At 38.8% G+C, this 21,139-nt stretch overlaps 1 protein-coding gene across 1 annotated transcript in view; it reads right to left on the minus strand.

Annotated features, from left to right (window-relative positions):
• LOC102246618 (phospholipid-transporting ATPase FetA) overlaps window positions 1–21,139 on the minus strand; it is an 82,954-nt gene that overhangs the window by 26,362 nt on the left and 35,453 nt on the right. The window contains exons 9-14 of the mRNA XM_005883994.2: window positions 19,838–19,910; window positions 19,445–19,515; window positions 18,326–18,408; window positions 17,031–17,189; window positions 14,899–14,987; window positions 3,601–3,797 (exon numbers count right to left, since the gene is read on the minus strand). Coding sequence (XP_005884056.1) covers window positions 3,601–3,797; window positions 14,899–14,987; window positions 17,031–17,189; window positions 18,326–18,408; window positions 19,445–19,515; window positions 19,838–19,910 — 672 coding nt within the window. The remainder of the gene's footprint in view (window positions 1–3,600; window positions 3,798–14,898; window positions 14,988–17,030; window positions 17,190–18,325; window positions 18,409–19,444; window positions 19,516–19,837; window positions 19,911–21,139) is intronic.

Genomic DNA, 21,139 nt, shown 5'->3' on the forward strand with positions numbered 1-21,139 from the left:
CTCCGCCCTGTTGATTCCCTGAGACCCCGCCCCATCCAGGCTGCTGCAAAGCCTTTTGCATATGAATGCCCGGGTCCTTTACAACCTGACAACTACCTAACAAATTGCAGCTGGACCAGACAGACCCAGAACTTCAAGAGAAGGCCCAAGGCCCCACAGCAGCTTGCATTGCTTCTCAGCTGGGCCTCATCTGGGCACCCCCAAACCCCCAAAAAAGGAAGGGGAATCTGCATATCTCTTCATAGCTCCTGCTGGGTAACCTCAGGAAGAGGCTTAATTAGCACCTCCTTAGATCCAAGAGCCAGTGTACCCAGTGGTCAGAGTGGGACCACCCAGATTACAACTCCTCAGATTCATAAGGAACACACTCAGGGGGCAGACTCAGTGAGCACCAAAGCCCCACTGAAGCAAGTCTTGCCCCAGAAGGGTGTCTTCAGCACAGAAGTTCTCCCACTGCAGACACAGCTGATTCTCACTGCCAATTGGCCTGGAGGTCAATTCCTCCCAGTGACACCTAAAACAATCAAGGCATAACTACAACAAGACTGTGCACAAAGCCCACAAGGGGGTGCACCAAGAGTGTCCACCTCAGGTAACTGGGGAGGCTGAGCCACTGGGCCCTGTAGGACACCTAGCACACAAAACCACTCTACCAACATAGGGAAGCAGACAAAATGCGAAGACAAAGAAACAGGTCACAAATGACAGAAATGGAGGACAGCAAACGACTGGATATAGAGTTCAAAACCACGGTTCTAAGATTTTTCAAGAATTTTATGGAAACCGCCGATAAATGTATTGAGATCCTTAAGAAATCTAGTGAGACCCTCGCTGTTGTGATAAAGGACCAACTAGAAATTAATCATACACTGACTGAAATAAAGAATAATATACAGAGATCCAACACTAGACCAGAGGATTGCAAGAATCAAGTCAAAGATCTGAAATACGAAGAAGCAAAAAACACCCAACCGGAAAAGCAAAATGAAAAAAGAATCCAAAAATATGAAGGTAGTGTAAGGAGCCTCTGGGACAGCTTCAAGCATACCAACATCCGAATTATAGGGGTGCCAGAAGAAGAGAGAGAGCAAGATATTGAAAACCTATTTGAAGAAATAATGACAGAAAACTTCCCCTACCTGGTGAAAGAAATAGACTTACAAGTCCAGGAAGCGCAGAGAACCCCAAACAAAAGGAATCCAAAGAGGACCACACCAAGACACATCATCATTTAAATGCCAAGAGCAAAAGACAAAGAGAGAATCTTAAAAGCAGCAAGAGAAAGACAGTCAGTTACCTACAAGGGAGCACCCATACGACTGTCAGCTGATTTCTCAACAGAAACTTTGCAGGCCAGAAGGGAGTGGCAAGAAATATTCAAAGTGATGAATACCAAGAACCTACAACCACGATTACTTTATCCAGCAAAGCTATCATTCAGAATTGAAGGTCAGATAAAGAGCTTCACAGATAAGGAAAAGCTAAAGGAGTTCATCACCACCAAACCAGTATTAAATGAAATGCTGAAAGGTATCCTTTAAGAAGATGAAGAAGAAGGAAAAGGTACAGATACATATTATGAACAACAAATACACATCTATCAACAAGTGAATCTAAAAATCAAGTGAATAAATAATCTGATGAACAGAATAAACTGGTGATTATAATAGAATCAGGGGCATACAAAGGGAGTGGACTGACTATTCTTGGGGGGGAAAGGGGAATGGGAGAAGCGGGAAGAGACTGGACAAAAAGGGAAAAAAGAGGAACAAATGTAATAATCTGAACAATAAAGATTTAATTTAAAAAAAAAGAAAGAAAATTGGAAACAGCCTATAGGAGCTGACCCTCTGATAAGTTTCCAGGCAGGAACAGCTGACCTGTGGGGTAGCTTCTCCCCTAATTGCCTTCTTTTCATTTTATCTGACTTTTCCCTTCTGCCTTTGTCACATTCAGAGGTAACAGAGTAGATATGAGAATAAGAGAAAAATAACATGCCTTAAGGACTCTTTATGGTTAACATAAAGCATCTTCATTTTAAAACAGTGAAAACTATCAAATGTTGAAAATAGAAAAATGGAAATCAGAGTAAATACTTATTTTAACTATTTCAATTTTTGTCCACGGTGCTAATGAAAAGGGCAGAGGAGACATCCTCCTTCTTCCCATGATCATTCATACTTAATATGGGTTAGATTGCTTCAGTAGTAGCCCTGTCTGAGGTGCATTGAACAACATGGATTTTGTTTGTTTGTTTGAGGGAGGAGGTGCTCAGACCCACATTTTTTACTCTCTTCATTTGTTGTGACCCAACCCCCCCTTCCTTCACCATACCAGCCACAATAGCAGCCACAGTCTCTCTAAACAAAAACATTTAATCTCATTATTTCTTTCCTTAGAAAGATCTTTGCTGCTTTTAGGATGAAATCTAAACTCCTTGGCTTGACAATTAAGTCTTCCCTGGATCTGATCCTAAACTACCATCTAACATCTTAGTTTAGATTGTTCATTGTTCTACGACCAGATCAAGCTTTAAAAAAGATCTCCAAAACTTTTTACATGCTGATATTTCTGCTTGCAATACTCTTTTCCTATTTTCTGCTTGGTGAATTTTATTCTTTTCTCAATTATGAATTTATTATCTTTTTCTGTAAACACCTAAGTCTTTCTAGGCAGAACTAATCCATTCCTTTCCAAGGCTCCCATAGCATTCACATATGTATTTCTATTACATAATTTTTTATATTGTACCATAATTATTTATTTAAGTATCTGTTTCCATGGCTATGCTGTAAGTTTATTTAAAGGGCTGTCTTGTTGTTAATGTTTGTTTCTCTAGCATCTAATACAGTATGTGGCTCATAAAGTGCTCAACAAATATTTGTAATTTAATAAGATAATTTAATTATGAAGGGTGCTTTTCAGGTTGGAATGCCACAGTGCAGGTTTTAGGAAATCTGGAAAGAAGGATGAGAAAATGTGTGTGAGATGTGTGATTGTGAGAGGAAATGTTGAAAACAGAAAAATGGAAATCAGAGTAAATACTTATTTTAACTATTTCAATTTTTGTCCACGGTGCTAATGAAAAGGGGAGAGGAGACATCCTCCTTCTTCTCTTCTCCAACTTTAAGGAAGCAGAACTTAGGTCACAATTACACTTGTTTACCATTTCCCACATTGTTTCTGTGGGAAAACGGATTCTGAGTTTTGAATAACTGATTTACAAATGAATGTTTGGACTCTATCTCACTGATAAACTAGGGGCAGCCTGGTTTACGTTTTAGCATCACACAATTTGTGTGTATTTTTTTTCTAGTTATTTCATGTGCTTGTATGTCTAATTCAGTCACTTACATTGTAAGTTATTTGAGGGCAGGACAAATTTCTTTTTGTATAACCCACACAGTATTCTGGATATAGAAAACACTTATGCAATCTCTAGATATTTCTCAGAGTGTTTTGTACACCAGGCACTGTGGAAAGTCGTGGGTTAAAGAGCACAGTCTATGCTTTCTAGAAGTTCACACTGTAGTTAGGGAATTCATCAGGATTATGAGTCAGTTCCTCCACCTAAAACCCAAAGTGATCAAAGAAGCCTACCTGACATAGAGTGAAATAGGCACCATGGTGTTGAGAATAATGAAGTAGGACCAGAATATGAGGATGGCAGAGACAAATGATGAAGAGACATAGTCTTTCCATGGCAGAACATCCTGGAAGTAGTAGCCTCTCTTGCTCTCCCAAATGCTATGCCCAATTGCTAGGATAAAACACATGCAGCCTAAAAACAGGAAAATCTAGAAAAAACAAACAAACAAAAAGAATTAACATTTCATCCAAGGCATATGCTACTTCAGTTCTGCCCTTTGAAGCCTTATATCTCAACAAAGCCCTCTTCTTGAAGGGTGGGGGAACATACGGGGGGGGGGGGGGGCTGTAGGCAGTTGTACACAGGACAGAAAAGAAAGCCCAGCAGGAGCTATCCTTGGGGTTTTGAAGGGATATGATAACTAAAATATATTAAATAATTTTTAAGTGCCAGGAACTGTGCTAAGCACTTTACATATATTATTTTATGTAATATTTATAATACCCCTCTTTTAATAATAGATGAGGAACTTGATATTAAGAGTGGGAAACTATTTTGCCTAAAGTCATTCAGCAAACCTATCTAAGAGACATAGGTTTGAATCAGTCCCAGAACCCAACCTCCTATCACTCCATTACTGAAGTGAGATGCTGCTTTAACAAAAGTCTAGAATGCGTGGCACTGGCTTAGCAGTTGTGGGTAGGTGGGTGGTAAGAAACTGTTATAAAAGGCTTAAATATGGCACTCACATTAATAAAGAATTTGGTAAAACTTGAAGACAGACCTGCTGAGCCTATATTAGTGTGTGTTCACTGCCTTTGACAAGGTATCAAAGAAAGAGCTGAACTAGGGAAATAACTGCCAATTTATAAGCAGAAATGAAAAAAAGAGGGAGAAATTTGGGTTATCGAAGGATTGAAAAAGCCTATTACTTTTAGAAAGTAAAGAGGAAGAGGTAAGATTATGATCTTAAACACACAAGTCCCAATAATTCTTTCCAAATGAATTTTGCCTGGAGGCAAAATTGAGATTAAAGATGACACCTTCTTACCCAAGAGTATAGTTCTAGAAAACAGCAATTTTCTTGCCATTAAGTTGAGAGAGAAAGGCATGGAGGAGCATGGAAGCAAAGAAATAAGATAAATTTGAGAACTATGTTTAGAAAAGAACTTTGGGGGAGAGGAGATAACCCCGGACTCCGTTACAAGGCCAGCATTACCCTGACACCAAATCCAGACAAGGACACTACAAGAAAAGAAAGCTACAGGCCACTATTCCTGATGAACAGAGATGCAAAACTTCTCAACAAAATAGTAGCAAATCAAATTCAACAGCACATTAAAGAATCATATACCATGACCAAGTGGGATTTAGACATTACTGAAAAAATGGAAGAAAACGCAAATAAATGGAAAGATATGCCATGTTCATAGATTGGAAGCACTAACATTGTTAAAATGTCCATACTACTCAAAGCTATCTATAATTCGATGAAATCCCCATCACGATTATAATTTTTATGGAAATAGAAAACCAATCCTAAAATTTGTATGGAACCACGAAAGACTCAAAATAGCCAAGGCAATCTTGACAAAGAAAAACAGAGCATTACAACTTCCCGAGTTCAAACTGTATTACAAAGCTATAGTAATCAAAACAGTATGGCACTGGCACAAAAGCAGCACTTCCACCCCCTACCCTGGCCCACCTGGCTCAGTGTTTAGAGCAGGGGTCCTCAAACTTTTTAAACAGGGGGCCAGTTCACTGTCCCTCAGACCGTTGGAGGGCCGGACTATAGTTTAAAAAAAAAACCTATGAACAAATTCCTATGCACACTGCACATATCTTATTTTGAAGTAAAAAAACAAAACGGGAACAAATACAATATTTATATTTGCATGTGGCCCGCGGGCCATAGTTTGAGGACCCCTGGTTTAGAGTGTCAGCTCACATACAGAAGGGTCGAAGTTTTAATTCCCGGTCTAGGGCATACACCTGGGTTGCAGGTTTGATCCCTAGCCTCGTTTGTGGGGAGGCAACCAATCAATCTGTCTCTCATATTTCTCTCTCTCTCTCCTCCCTCCTATCCCTTCCTTCTACTCCTCTAAAAAGCAATGGAAAAAATATCCTCAGGTGAGGATTAGCAACAATAAAAGGAGATATTTATACCCCCATGTTCATTGCAGCATTATTTACAATAGCCAACACATGCAAACAGCCGTGGTGGGTTTGGCTCAGTGGATAGAGTGTCAGCCTGTGGGCTAAAAAAAGACATGCAGCCCTAACCGGTTTGGTTCAGTGGATAGAGCGTCGGCCTGTGGACTGAAAGGTCCAAGGTTCGATTCCGGTCAAGGGCATGTACCTTGGTTGTGGGCACATCCTCAGTAGGGAGTGTTCAAGAGGCAGCTGGTCGACCTTTCTCTCTCATCGATGTTTCTAACTCTCTATCCCTCTCCCTTCCTCTCTGTAAAAAATCAATAAAATGTATTTTAAAAAAAAAATAAAAAAAATAAAAAATAAAAAAAGACATGCAAACAACCTAAGTGTCTATCAATAGATGAATGGATAAAGAAAATGTGGTGTTATATATACACATACAATGGAATATTATTCAGCTATAAAAGAAGTACATTCTGCCATTTGTGACAACATGGATAAACCTTGAGGGCATTATGCTAAGTAAAATAAATCAGACAAAGACAAATACTGTATAATTTCACTTATCTATGAAATCTAAAAAATATAAACTCATAAAAACAGAGAGCAGATTGGTAGATGCCAGAGGCCAGGGCTAGTTGAGGGGGAATGGAGAGGGTAGTCAAAGGGTACAAACCTCTATTTATAAGTTTAGGAATGTAATGTACATTATGGTGACTATAATTAACAATCATTGTATATTTAAAAGTTGCTAAGAGAGTAGATCTTAAAAGTTCTTACCACAAAAAAAAAATCATAACTTTGATGTGTTAACTGACCTTACTATGATAATCATTTCACAATAAATACATATATAAAATCATTATGTGGTATACCTTAAACTTACACAATGTTATATGTCAATTGTCATAATAATAAAAGGCCAAGAAGTGTTACAACCAAAACGACCAAATGACCGGTCACCATGAGGTGCATGGAGCACCTCTCAGGCCCTCCCCGGCAGCCCACAGGCTCCGATCACAGCAAGGCTGGTGGCTGATGGGCGGGTGGGGTGGCCAGCAGGAGGGCGTGGTGAGGCAGGCCCGGCTGCGAGCGCAGCGGGTGTGTGTGGGGCCACGGGATTGTGCGCGCTAGGCCTCTAGTATCTTAATAAAGCTGAAAAAGTTAAAATTATATAAATGGAATAATACAGTATACTAGTGGCCTGGTACACGGATTCATGCACATTGAAAGGAAATTAATTACAAGAAATATTTTAATATCGCTACTTGCCCTTTCTCTATAATAGAAGTGTCAACCAAATTCACGATGAACAATGATAGATCGAAATACATGCGTGCGATTGGCGCCAGCGAGAGCTTTATATGTATTGCACATGCATGAGTCAACATTTATTTTTAAATTGCCAGGGTGCACCATATGTACCAGCCAGTTGGTCGGACGGTCGGACAGACATATGGTTGGTCACTTAGTCTTTTATATATAAGTACTCTTTTCTTGTCTGGCTTCTTTCATTCAGCAATTGTTTATTTCTTTTTATTGCTGAGTAGTATTCTATTGTATGGATATCACATAATTTGTTCACTAATTTATTTTTTATTGGACATTTGGGTGTTTCCAGCTTTTGACTATTACAAACAAAACTGCATTGAACATTTGTGTACCAGATTTTGCATGGACATTTGTTTTTATTTCCTTTGTAAATATCTAGGAGTGAAATTGCTGAGTCCTATAATATATTTATATTTAACTTTTTAAGAAACTACCAAGCAGGTCCTGGCCGATTGGCTCAGTTGATTGGAGTGTTATGGGTTCAATCTCTGTCAGGGCACATAAAAGAAGCAACCAATGAATACATAAATAAGTGGATCAACAAATCGATGTTTCTCTCTCCCCCTTCCTCTCTCTCTCAAATCAATTAAAAAAAAGAAACTATCAAACATTTCCAAATTGGTTATACAATTTTATATTCTACCAGCATTGCATGCTCTCATGCCTCTAGAGAATATATGAATGACATTGTGAACATGTCTAAGTCTACTGAATGATCTTCAAACCTGTGCCCTTTGGCACAAAGTGTGACGACCTGAAAATAACCCATGCCCACTGCCAGATGATCAGAGGTCTCATCTTTTAATCACTGATGGGAAAGTATTTGAAGACAAGAGGAGAAAGGCAGGAGGAGCAGGTCTAACTGGGACCATTCTCAGAAAAAGAAATTTTAAAAAACTTTTTATTATAAAAAATTTCAAATACATATTAAGGTATATAAATAATACAATAAGCCCTGGTCAGGTAGCTCAGCTGGTTAGAGCATGGTCCTGATGCAACAAGGTTGTGGGTTGGATTCCCAGTCATGTCATATACAAGAAGCAACAATTCATACAATGAATGAATAAATAAGTGGAACAACAAATTGATGTGTCTCTCTCTCCCTTTCTCTGTCTCAAATCTAATAAGTAAGATTGAAAATGTAATAAATAGTACAATGAACCCCTATGTACCCATTACCCAGTTTCAATAATTATTACCTCATGGACAGTCTTATTTTAGCCAAACCTCTTTTTCTCCTGCCCTCCTTTTTGTTTTAAGCAAATTTCTTACATTATATAACTTTATCTGTAAACAGTTTAATATATATCTTTAAAGGATATTATTTAAAGACATAACCACATAAAATTAGCAATAAATCCTTGAAATCATTTAATATATGAGATATGAGAGATGAGTAATGGATGGAGAGAACAAAGCAGAGGAGGATTGAGATAAAACAGAAGAAAAACTGCCTTTATTCCAAGGCTAATGCAGAGTCATACTGAGTAGTTCAGCTCTGAGATAAAGGTGAAGACCATACAGCCCTTCCTTCTCAATCTTACTCCCACTTCCTCATCCTTCTCTCTCTTAAAAAAAAAAAAAAAATTTTTTTTTTTTTATTGATTTCAGGGAGGAAGGGAGAGAGAGATAGAAACATCAATGATGAGAGAGAATCACTGATCAGCTGCTTCTTGTATGCCCCCTACTGGGAAGAGAGCTTGAAACCCAGGTATGTGCCCTGACTGGGAATTCAACACTGATCTCCTGGTTCACAGGTTGACACTCAACCACTGAGCCACACTGGCCAGGTTCACCCTTCTCTTCAATGAGTCTTAAGAAAGCAAGGGTATCCTCATGGTGCAGATCAAAACTCAGTGATGAGTTCTACTGGCTTTGCCTTCCTTTTTGGATAGTCTATGTGGCCAATATGAAATCTGAGACTACATTCCTCTACCTGCCACTTTGTTAGGCCTACTTCATCAGCTCCATTGGGAAAAATGGGGAAGGTAAAATGATTAGAACAAATTATTATATTTACAAATATAAATTTATTTATAATTTATTTATTATACATTAGAATAAATAATTTTAAACCCTCCAAAGCAGTTGAAGATTATAAGGTGACCTTAACACCCTTGCTCCATCCCTATTGCCTGGATAACAGAATTACCCATGGTTTCCAGTGATGTGCCCTGTCTCCATTGTTAGACTGAGTTCCCCAGAACCAGATCTTTCTGCTCAGATTAGGCCACTAGAAAGGAAAAGCACCACTACCAGACCAAGCCCCAGAGGGCAGGGCTTCCCCATCAGCATGAGGCCCCGCATGGGTAGGACACATTTGGCTCTTCCCTCATTCCTTCAGCTTTTCCTGCTATCCTGAAGCTTTCTAAACCCTGTAGATGTTCTCAGTTTCTTATTGTGATGGAGTTTATTGGTACTTATCTCTTAGTGTTTCATTTTGCTCCCTTTCTATAGGAAGAAACAAGAATGGCCAGTCAGACCCCAGAAGTACTGATAGCCTCTCACTTAGCAAAAAGTGGTTCCAGCAAAGCCTGAAATTACACTCAGTTTTGTCACTCTTGACAAAGGTGACTAAAGCCATCACTGTCACCGTGGGGCTCCCAGGCTTCACAGGCAGGCTGTAAAAAGAAAGTACTCCTTCTTTCTTTGGCCTTTCACATCTGTGCTTTTCTTTTTCTTTTATTTTTTTATTTTTGAATAATAAAAAGGCAGTTTTTATTAAAATACATTTCATTTTCAGCCCAGCTGATGTGGCTCAGAATTGAACAACCTATGAACCAGGAGGTCATGGTTTGATTCCCAGTCAGGGCACATGCCCGGGTTGTGGGTTCGATCCCTTGTGTGGGGCATGCAGGAGCCAGCCGATCAATGATTCTCTCTCATCATTGATGTTTCTATCTCTCTCTCCCTCTCTCTTCCTCTTTGAAATCAACAAAAATATATATTATTAAAAATATATTTCATTTTCAAAATGTAATAGAATCTATAGATATTGAGCATATTTTCATTTGGATGTTAAGGGCCACTGGCAAAGAACACTCCACATCTGTGCTTTTCATTGTGCCTTACCCCACAAGTATATTCTGAATTCCTGGCATCATTCTAATTTCAACCATTCTGCTTCTTTGCCCCACAAACATGCTCCTACTTAACAGACTAGGGTGCAGAAAGCATTATCACTGTGAGCTGTGGTCATTGGGGAGAGGGAAAGGGGTTAAACCCCAGCTCAGCTGTGGGTTCATCAGGAAGCCGCTTTGCTATAAACATACTTCTGGTGTCTGCCAGATTTTCCCCTAAGAAACATTTCCAAAAATGGGAAAAAGTGTTTAAATCAGGAAGGATTACTGCTTCAGCTTTGAGAAATGCGACTGCATTATATCTAACTACATTTACAATGACCTGGCAAAAATACCACATAAACAAAACTGCTAAGCTGATAAGAACCTAGCTAATTTGAGGACATATCTTCATTTAATAACCATTCAAAGATATTTCCTGAGCACTACTTTATGCAAGGCACTCCCAGGAATATGGAGATGAATATGAGACAATTTCTGCCTTAGAGGCTCATTAATTTGGTAGCTCAGATATTCACTATTTCCAAAAATGCAACAAATAAAAATGAAGTTCCTAGTATGTGTCAGACATAGTTCTAGGGACTGAGAACACAGTGGCGAAAAAAGAGAATGTCCTTACTCTCAGAGAGTTTACAATCCTGTGGAGATAGGTGGACAGCAGAAGAGTTAAGAAATGGGAAAATAGAATTTAATTAGTGGTAAGTACTGTGAGGAAAATAAAACAGTTTAATAGAGTAGAGAAGATCTTGGTGCAGGCGGCTACTTTACTTATTTTTTATTTCATTAAAAATTTATTTTTGGACCTCAAACTGGGTACATTCCCAAACAGTAGCAATACAGAGTATTTAAAAACATCTTAATATTTCGTTCTCTTCAACATTCCACCTTTGTTTTGCTTTCAATAAACAAATATACCAGATTAAAGCAACAATACTTAACCCCAAGTACAATGCTTAGTACTTTTAATTATCTATTTTGAGCACATAATAAAGTAGAGGCAATCAATTTTTCTTGAGCATGTTATTTCCATTCAGAGCTTAGCAATGACTTTAGCTTCACATTATTCTGTCACAAATGATATAACCAAAAGGCCTAAGTAACTAAAATCATAAAACTTTTTTTAAGTTAAGTCAATCATATGTATAAAGTTAATATAAAATAACAATTATAGCGGTACACATTTGTTTTGCACCCTGCTAGAAATATGCAAAATAACAGGTTTTATTAAAGAATGAAGCCCTAGGGCAAAGGATGGAGGAGTCGTATCATAAAAAATTATTAGTATCTTTCTGGTACTCCTGATAGATAAATTGGAGGCACCTGGTTTGGCCCGCCATTCAAAAGAGTACTTATCTCACCCAGCCAGCATGGTTCAGTGGTTGAGTGTCGACCTATGAACCAGGAGGTCAAGGTTTGATTCCCCGTCGGGGCACATGCCAGGGTTGTGGGCTCGATCTCCAGTGTAGGAGGCAGCTGAACAATGATTCTTTCTCATCAGTGATGTTTCTATCTCTCCCTCTCCCCTCCTCTCTCTGAAATCAATAAAAATATATTTAAAAATATATAAAAATAAAAAAGTATTTACCTCATATATTCTATCTCTTTGTCTTTTTGTTTTATGATCTAGGATAGTTCTTGGACTCTTTATTTCAGCCCATTTCGTGGCTTTTTAATTTCAGCAATTTTTACTTTTCAAAATTCATTTTTGTTGTTGTTCACTGATTGCTTTTTTCCCCTTATTTTTAGCAAACTATTCTTTTTTTTTTTTTAATCCTCACCCAAGGACATTTTTCCATTAATTTTTAGAGAGAGAGTGGAAGAGAGAAGGAAAGACAGAGAGAAACATCCATGTGAGAAAAACACATTGATTGGTTGCCTCCTGCACAAGTCCCGACCAGGGCCTGGGCTGGGGAGGAGCCTGCAACCGAGGTATGTGCCCTTGACCGGAACTGAACCCAGGACGACTCTTTGGGCAGGCTGACACTCTATCCACTGAGCCAAACTGGCTAGGGCTAGCAAACTATTCTTATTTTATTCATGCAATTGCTTCTTCTAAGAATAATAAGATTGTTTGAAAGTTCTTTTCTATTTCCTGAAATACAATGTGTTTATTCTGAGGTCAGTTATTCTATTTGCTCATCCTTATCCTCCTCCTGTGTTCCTGATTTCTCTCTAGTCCACTTAAAAATATGAGTAAAAGAGGAGTGTGTTGCTTTGGTTGGTTTTGTTTCCTTTGGTTAATTTTGTTTCCCCAACAGGCCACTACCCTGAGTGGGAGGATGGAACCATGAGTGCTGTGAAGGTAGGCAGTATGTATTGTTTGACAGGGTGCACCCTAGGTTACACAAGGAGCTTGCAGGAAAACTTGAGCCCTCAAGTTTAAAATAAAGTGGGTTTTACTCGGAAGTAATGACACCCATCTCAGAAGATAGCACTTTGTTTGGGACTGGAAGGTAAATACATTTCTTATTGCTATATTTATGTGATAGGTGTGACAGGATGGTGGTACAGAGGGCCAATTGTTGCCCATGTTGTTTTATATGGGCAGTTAAAAAAATTTTTTAAATTGATTTCAGAGAGGAAGGGAGAAGGAGAGAGAGACAGAAACATCAATGATGAGAGAGAATCATTGATTGGTTGCCTCCTGCATGCCCCATACTGGGGATCAAGACCGAAACCCAGGCATGTGCCCTAACCAGGAATCGAACCGTGACCTCCTGTTCATAGGTCAATGCTCAACCGCTGAGCAGGCCAGCTGGGCTATGGGCAGTTTTAAAATGAACTATCCTGACTAGTAGCCCGCATCCCGTCCTGTTCATTTTATATGTTCTTCTCATGTGGTCAATCTGCCATGTTAAACAGGACTTGTTATGTGTTTTAATTTTGACTCCTCAAGGAGACAGCAAATATAGCAAAAATAGCATTGACCCTGAAAAGTTATGCCTAGGTAGATAGATGTGACTATTAAATAAAACTATGTATGTAAAGTATCTGGCACATATTGATGCCCTCCCCTCCCCCCAAATGTGAACTTAAACACTTGAGGCCTAGTCCTAGGTCTTATACATCCTTATGATTCTCACCACACCTGGCATGCATTGGCTATATAATAAATCCTCAGTAAATATGACTTGATGACTTGACGAGTCATAGATAGACCTGTCTTCGCCATTATTTTTCTGTGGGATTTTATTATATTTATCTTTACTGTGTCTCAATTTGCATGTCTGTCCAATAAGTAAAACACTTCTTCATGTGCTTATTGTTCATGGATGTAGTAAGGCTGTGGTTAGTGAGTAATATGAAAATATTCTAAAAATGTTAAAATACCTCTACAGGTATAAATTATTATCACTACGCTTAAGACAGGTAAACAAGTAGTTGAAACTTCCTATGCATATGGAAGACATTCTGTTTTGAAGACAATCCTAGGCTAAATGACCTTGTTAAATGTCCAATGATATATGTTTCTTATATTATCAAAGGCATATTTGCCTACATCGCCTTTCTAATTTCTCAATTGTGATTGTCTTCCTCATTAAGAAACCAGAAAATGTCACTTTGTTTCAACTGCTGAAAGCTATGTAAACAGCAATAGAAAGATAATGAATATGAGTTTTTGGTCTCAAAGCTGAATAAACTTTCCTAATTTTCTAAAACTTATTTACTAAATTCAAAGGATTTAGAAAAAGAAATGTGATATTTCCCATAATAAATAATGGAGGGCAGGTAGTTATATAATTCGGATATTTATGAGAAGTATACAAAAAAAAGAGGCATTTTTGAATTTGCAGAGTCTAAGCAATAAAGTAAAATTAAAAACGAAAAGTCATATAATGAAGTATAGGCAGCACTAGAACTGCCTGGTTATGCAGAGAATTTCTTCATTAATCTGTCTATATCTGACAAGAATAAAGGCAATCTGTATATGTAGCATGGAAATAAAGTAATTGATTAATTAGTCTTCAATTCAGACTTCTATTATCAAGGCTGATTATTTTCTACTGTCGTGCTTTTCAAATTTAATTTCTTAGCTGCAGAATCCTCTATTTTCTAACTGAAGTCTTATAGAACAGATAAATGTGAAGCTGCTCTTTCTGAAGCAGGACCTTCAGAATGAGGAAGCCAGGACAAAATTTAACTGATCACCTCTCTTCCCCCTGCAGCAGCCACCAGACCAGGGGTGGGGAATGCCCAGCCAGCACGCCGCCTAAGGCCCACAAAATCATTTGGTCTGGCCCTGCCAAGGCATTAGGGGTGAGTTAATTAAATGTCTGACCAAATATAGCAGGCTAATTTTTAAGCTGGTAATTTTGTATGGCCCACGAATGATGCTATAAATATCCAAATGGCAGTTGGCAGAAAAAAGTTCCCCACCCCTGCCTTAGATTCATCTAAGAGTTTGAAAATCATCAGTTCAACTAAGGGGTTCTATTAGCCACGTAAGGTCATGAGTAAGACTGGTTATGAGAAAACAAAAACACATCTTAATTTCTAAAACAAGGCCCTTGATCCATTTTAAATAAATCATGACTATCCTCCACAACACAGTTATATACTAGAGAATTCCTTATCAATTGGCTCTGTTCTTTTCTACTTCAGACATTAGTGTGTGGGGGTCCCAAATATTGCTTGAGACTTTCAAAGAACTAAATCCCAAGTTGGAAATACCAGCTACTCCCACGGAAGGAAGGGAAGTATGTCTATTCATAAAGAAATGCAAAAAAGTCTTTAACTTACCCAGAGCACAAGGACATTCATGAGATGATCTATGTGTGTCCGTTTAAAAGAGGATTTTCCACTGTTCTGCATTAATTTGGTGTCTGGCCCTAATTGAAATAGGGAAACATCAGCTCTTAGAATTACTGAATATACCCAGAGGCTTGAAATTGGGTTGGAATGTGCCTTTATGATCATCTAATCAAACCTCTTTTCAGTGCCAGGGATAAAGCCCTGTAGTAAGGCTCATAGTTGGTGCAGTAACTCAAAGAATAGAAAATTTGTATCTAAGAATAACTCCAAGTATTTCTGCAAAGTGCAGCAATGCTGACCCTCTCATTGCAGCGCCTTAGACGTGTCATCTTTCACAGATAAGCTGAGTCAGAATAGAAGCCACAGCTTCTCTCTCATTACCACCTGGTTTACGTAGCTTAGAAAGGGGATTTTCTGATAAGGAGATTTTTATTTTTAGAAAACCCACCGTTGGACCAAGTTTTATTTAGTTTCTAATTGAGAAAGGGAAAAAGGAAAAGGCAACATCTTCTGAGGTGGAAGCTGGAGATCTGAGACTTCTTTGGAGCTGAGACAGAAAGTCCATATTTCTTCATGACAGGGCAGATAGTAAGCAGAAGTAAAAAGCTTTTAATGACCACAGGCACTAGAATTGGATATTTCTGACTAGAGAGATATGGTTACAGAGAAAACATAAGAGGTTTAGAAGAAAGTATAAGTAGCAATTTCTCTGGCCTTTTACCATCTGATTATTAGTCTTATACTTACTCTAATGAAGGAATTCCATCAATGTTTACATATGAGGGAGCTGAAACTTCCCTGGTATGTGGACAAACTGATGCAGTACATAAGCTATGCCGTTCTTTCCTCTTAAGCATTCCTTGAAGGTCTTGAACTAATGAGAAGCTGGCTGAGAGACTGAAAGCTACAAGGGACAGTATCTTCCAAGGGTTCATAGAAAGACTGCCCCTACCCCAGGCTTCAAGAGGACTGTGGAGATCACAGTAGAACTTACACATCATGTAGCAGGAACAGCAATCCAGTTCTGCCCTGCATACCCTGAGAGGCCCTAGGTGGCATCAGTACTCCTCTGTTCTGAACTTCCCAAAGTCCCCAGAGATTTTTCACTACCATGCAACCAAGAGTCAGAGGGAAGCCTTAACTAGATTTGTGCTGGTTGGCAACTTCACTGCTGTTGCTTTAAGGGAAAAAATATTTTGCTGAAAATGAGCTTTTTATGCATAGCAATATGTGTGGGTAGCTGCTTAAGTACAGTGAAAAAAATAAGCCTACTTTAAATCTTTTGAGTTTGGGACTAGGTAGACTAGAAGCTGCCACTTATAGGTCAAGAATCAATGAAGACAGTTCCACCAAGGCCTCCCTGGACTCTTAAGCTTCTCTCTAGGGCTTGGATCCCATTATTTTCCACAGAAGTGAGGCATCTAGGATCCCCAGTCTAGGAGTAAATTCTCTAGAAGGGGAGCTCTGAGTTGAGTAGAACTCACTGTGGTAAATGTTCCTTGATGCTACCTTCAGAATGCTATCTTACTATGGTTGTTGTCAGCAATACCTACTGTCACCGAGGGCATATAGTAGCACAGAAGGTTTCTCCATTTTCCTGAACCATATCATAACCCAAGAAAATCCTTCATTAAGTACAAGGGATTATGATCCTAAATGACATCTCAAGAGAGGCCACTGCTAATGATCCACATGTGCCTTTTCTTTGGCATGAACCCTTCACGTAAGAGTTTACATTCTTCTCCATAATGAGCACTGTGTTTATTCTCTCCTCATGGGAGTAATCTATACGTATACACTCCCCTTTTACAAGTTCCCCTTTCATAGGCCAATTCTATGTGTACTTCTCTATGCATCCCTTCTCTTGTGTCCAGTTATGATTTGGAACACAAAGCCTTCCTCTAACAAAAGCAGAGCTGATATGTGGGCAACTCATTGTTTGGGAAAAAAAGTCTTTTTTTCCCTAAGAAAAAACTTTTCTTTTTAAATCTATCTATCCATCCATCCATCCATCCACCTCCCTTTCTATCTGTCTCAAAGCCATAGTGTTCTGATATATACCTGAGTACTATATCTACATCCAGCAGGCTGGGGTCTAACTGTAGCTCAGGGAGACGTACCAGTATAAATCACTAAGCCATAGCACCAATCTGTATTCCTGATGATGCATCCTCGGAGCAGCAGCTTATCAAGGTCCAGGAGGTAGTTTTTCCCCTTATAAGTGAGTACTCCTGTGAATCTGCCCAACTTGTTATTGGGAGCATCACACCTCACTTCTCCTGAAAAAAAAAAAAAAGGAGTAAGAGTGCTGGTTCTATAATTAGGATTTTCCTAATAGGATAGAAGGAGGCTTAACATAAAAGAGGAAAGAACATCCCTCTTTCCAAATACATACAATCTTTATCCTATCCTCTCCCCATTTCAGATGCTGCCCATTTCTCACCAGCTCCCTTTAGAAAGGCAGACAATGGTTTCTGGGCATCAGAGAAGAGTAATTCTGTTTGTGACACGGTTATCCAGAGAGAGTCACAGCTGAGAAAAACCCACATGATAACTTATCACTATCAGTACTGCTAGATCATATGAGCTCTAAATCTGAAAAAAAAATTTTAAACTACTTAACTTAAAGCAAACCTAAAAAAAAAACAACAAAAAAGCAAACCTAGTATTTTCAAAATGAAAATAATTTGACTTGTTCCTGATTAGTAAAGCAAAAACATGCCTTTTGTAAATATGTATATAATATTAAAAGGAGAAAGGAGAAATAAAATTCACCAATTGCCTAGAGATAAGTGCTATTAACCTTTTGAAGTACATCCTTCAACTTTTTTCTACACATGTACTCATAAACATATGTCTCAGAAAACAAGTTTATGCTATATATACTAAGCACAATCTATTGTAATATTTTTCCATTTATGAGTATCCTATTCCTATATAATAAAAGGCTAAAATGCATATTGACCAAACAGCAGAACGACTGGTTGCTATGATGCACACTGACCACCAGGGGGCAGACGCTCAATGCAGGAGCTTCCCTCTGGTGGTCAGTGCGCTCCCACAGGGGGAGCGCTGCTCAGCCAGAAGCCCAGAAGCCGGGCTCATGGTTGGCGAGTGCAGCAGTGGTGGCGGGAGCCTCTCCTGCCTCTGCGGCAGTGAGACATCCCCCAAGGGCTCCTGGACTGCGAGAGGGTGCAGGCCGGGCTGAGGGATGCCCCCCCCTTTCCCCCCCACCAGTGCATGAATTTCGTGCACTGAGCCTCTAGTGTTACAAATATTTTTCCATGTCAATAAATATCAACTTGAATATTGTTATAAAAAGTGATATAGAATTCACTGTATGAATATAAAAACTTTATTTAACTATTCCTATACTGATAAAAATTTGGGCGGGCAAACCTATATGCTAACTTACCATTAAAGGCAGAAAGCTGATTCAAGTCATTTTCCATTTCACTGGTAACCTGGATGGCCTGCTTCACTTTCAGGTTGGTTTCACTAGAGTAAAGCACACAGAACCAGCATACAGGACACATACACAACAGCAGTATAGGTCCAGTTTCTCCTACTTCTTCATGGAGTTTTAGAAAATAGATATTGCCAACAGAACTTGGGCTATAGGTTTGAGCTGTAAGTCACTCCTACTATTCTCTCTCAATGACAGTATTGAGGTGGAATGGCTCTACAAGGAAGCTATTTTTAGCACACCCTCTCCCCTCTCTCACTGCAACACACCACGATTCTTTTAAACAACCCACAAGATCTTGCTGAATAGATGCTCTAGAGCAGCTGAAGAAACATCACAAAACAATGTGGAGGAGGCACCTGCTCCCTTCAAGAATAAGGGGCATGTCCTGTTAAAACCTGCACACACCTTCAAGTAAATAAACTCATCACTTCATAAATATTTATAGAACTCCTGAGGGGATCCCAATTAACCATGTGCTGATATAGGAATGCACAGAGACAGAGCAAAAATAGAAGCCATATTTCAAAAAGCTTGTGGACACCAAGAGGAATAGTTGTGAGAATGCAGATCCATTCAAAACTCTATAGGGCAGGCTCTCTGAAGAGGGCCTCTATCATCCTAAGACCTTAGCTTTTGTATGCTAATGAATTTCTACCTTAAATCCTTAATAGAACATGGTGTTTTATCAGTAAATAGTTACCTCTTACTGGCCCGGAAACTTTGGAACTCTATTCTGAAAATTTAAAGCTCTGTTAACCTCTTTCCTGTCACGCAGCATTATTCAATACAGCCAGACAGTGTCTCCAGTTTAGAGATGGAGAATATGAAGTTTATTTGCCCAGATTCTGTACCCAGTGAATGCTCAGTTAATGCTGTCAAGAGCTTAGCCTCAGACTTGAGGTCCCAAGAGTCTGGCCTCCTATCTTCTCTTAGCTGGATATTTCTAGCCTCTTTAGTACTTCCACATGAGAATACAATTCGTTCTTGGCATCATGTTCTCCCTCAGTGAAAAATCACTCTAAGCTGCCTCAATCACTTTAATGGACATTAGGAGGGAACACTTACCCATCCAGTTCTGCTGTTTCTATGTATGTCATACTGTAGGGCTCACTGCTAGAGAGTAATAGTATATCAGCCTGTGGTCAGAAAAGTCAGAGAAAATAAGGAAAGCAGGAAGGCGGACTTTTAACATTCCAATGTGACAAGAGCAGTTACCCTCTTTGTCTAGGACCCATCACTGCTACCATATACCCCTCTTCCAGAACTAGTCTCACATTGTCTGTAGCTATGGTGAGAGGGGACGAGAACAAGCTTCTAATCACAGGAACTGTTGATCTCTGCAGGCAAAGCGAGGCAGATGAAAGTCCCCTAAAGCAGTGGCAGCAGAAGTGCTAAAAGGGTTCCCTTGTACACACTCAAGCCAAAAGAGAAAAAGAAAAAGCCCAAGGAGGTACTCACTGTGACAGGCTGATTATTTTCTAATTTTATTATATCTCCCACTTGGATATTCATCCATTTTTTCTTCTCCATCCTATAAGAAAATAACCCTTGAATACCTGCTCTGAGAATCCCCCCCAAAGTTCTGCTTTGACAATCAAAGAAAAAAAAAAAAGCTGAGATGAACTCAAGGCTCAGAGGACGACCAAATCAGTTTGTGATGCATCACTGCTACAATCAAGAATGTGGCCCAATTTTTTCTTCAAATTCCAGGGTTATATTTCTTTAAATCTTATTCAAATCCAACTTTCTTTTAATATTATAGTATAAACATAATCATTATGTTGTTACAAAATCACTATTTATAGATCCTTGAGCCTTTTTCCTTTGGTTTCAAGTATCATCTCTATGCAGATAAATCTCAATACGTTTATTTATTTTGTTCCTAATTTTCAAATCAGGGGGATAGTACTAAAGGGTAGTAGCCGTAAGCTTTGGAGAAAAACATGTGAGTGTTTTATTTTGTCTTGAGTCAACATTCATTTTTGCCAGTTCTCTGGCATTCTGTCTGCCATGATTTTCACCAGTACAACACAGTACTACAGCATTCGGGCTTCTCCTGTAGATAAAAGCTTACATATATAACCTTTTAAATGTATGTTTTTAAAATAAAAATTTTAAATGTTGTATCATGTGTATTTATATTACATTTGTATTATGTATTGTTATATATGTTTTTAAAACAAAAATTTATATTTTGTTATACAAGGAGCTGTCAAACTATTACTACTATGTTCCTGGATATTATAACAACCATGTGTCCCAGATTCAGGAGACGGGGAGATATTCCCTCCCAATTTAAAATATTCAGTCTTATTGTGCCATAAAAGTACATTTTTAATTTCCAAGCATTTCATTCTACCTTTTGGTTTAGCAAATTTGGTCATATAGATAGAGAAGGCATTGCTTGGACGGCAGAGGAGATCATTCATATTTGTTCTCTGTTTTATGTGAATGGTACCTCCTGAAGTTCCGTAACACTCGGGTACTTTTCCTAATACAAATACTTAGAAGTGCTAGATAAAATAAAGCCAACATTTTTTCAAAAGCAAGGCAGGAGGAAACCAAGATGGCGGCATAGGTAAACACCAGAGTTTGCTGCCTTGAACAACCACTTCAAAAATACAACTAAAAGACGGAACGGACATCACCCAGAACCACAGGAAAGCTGGCTGAGGAGAGATTCTTCAACTAGAAGGAAAGAGAACAGCATACCGAGGCTCAGAGGAGGCGCAGTGTGGAAAATATAAAGGTGCGGAGGTG

The sequence above is a fragment of the Myotis brandtii genome, unplaced genomic scaffold, assembly GCF_000412655.1.
Source record: "Myotis brandtii unplaced genomic scaffold, ASM41265v1 scaffold806, whole genome shotgun sequence".
NCBI lineage: Eukaryota > Metazoa > Chordata > Mammalia > Chiroptera > Vespertilionidae > Myotis > Myotis brandtii.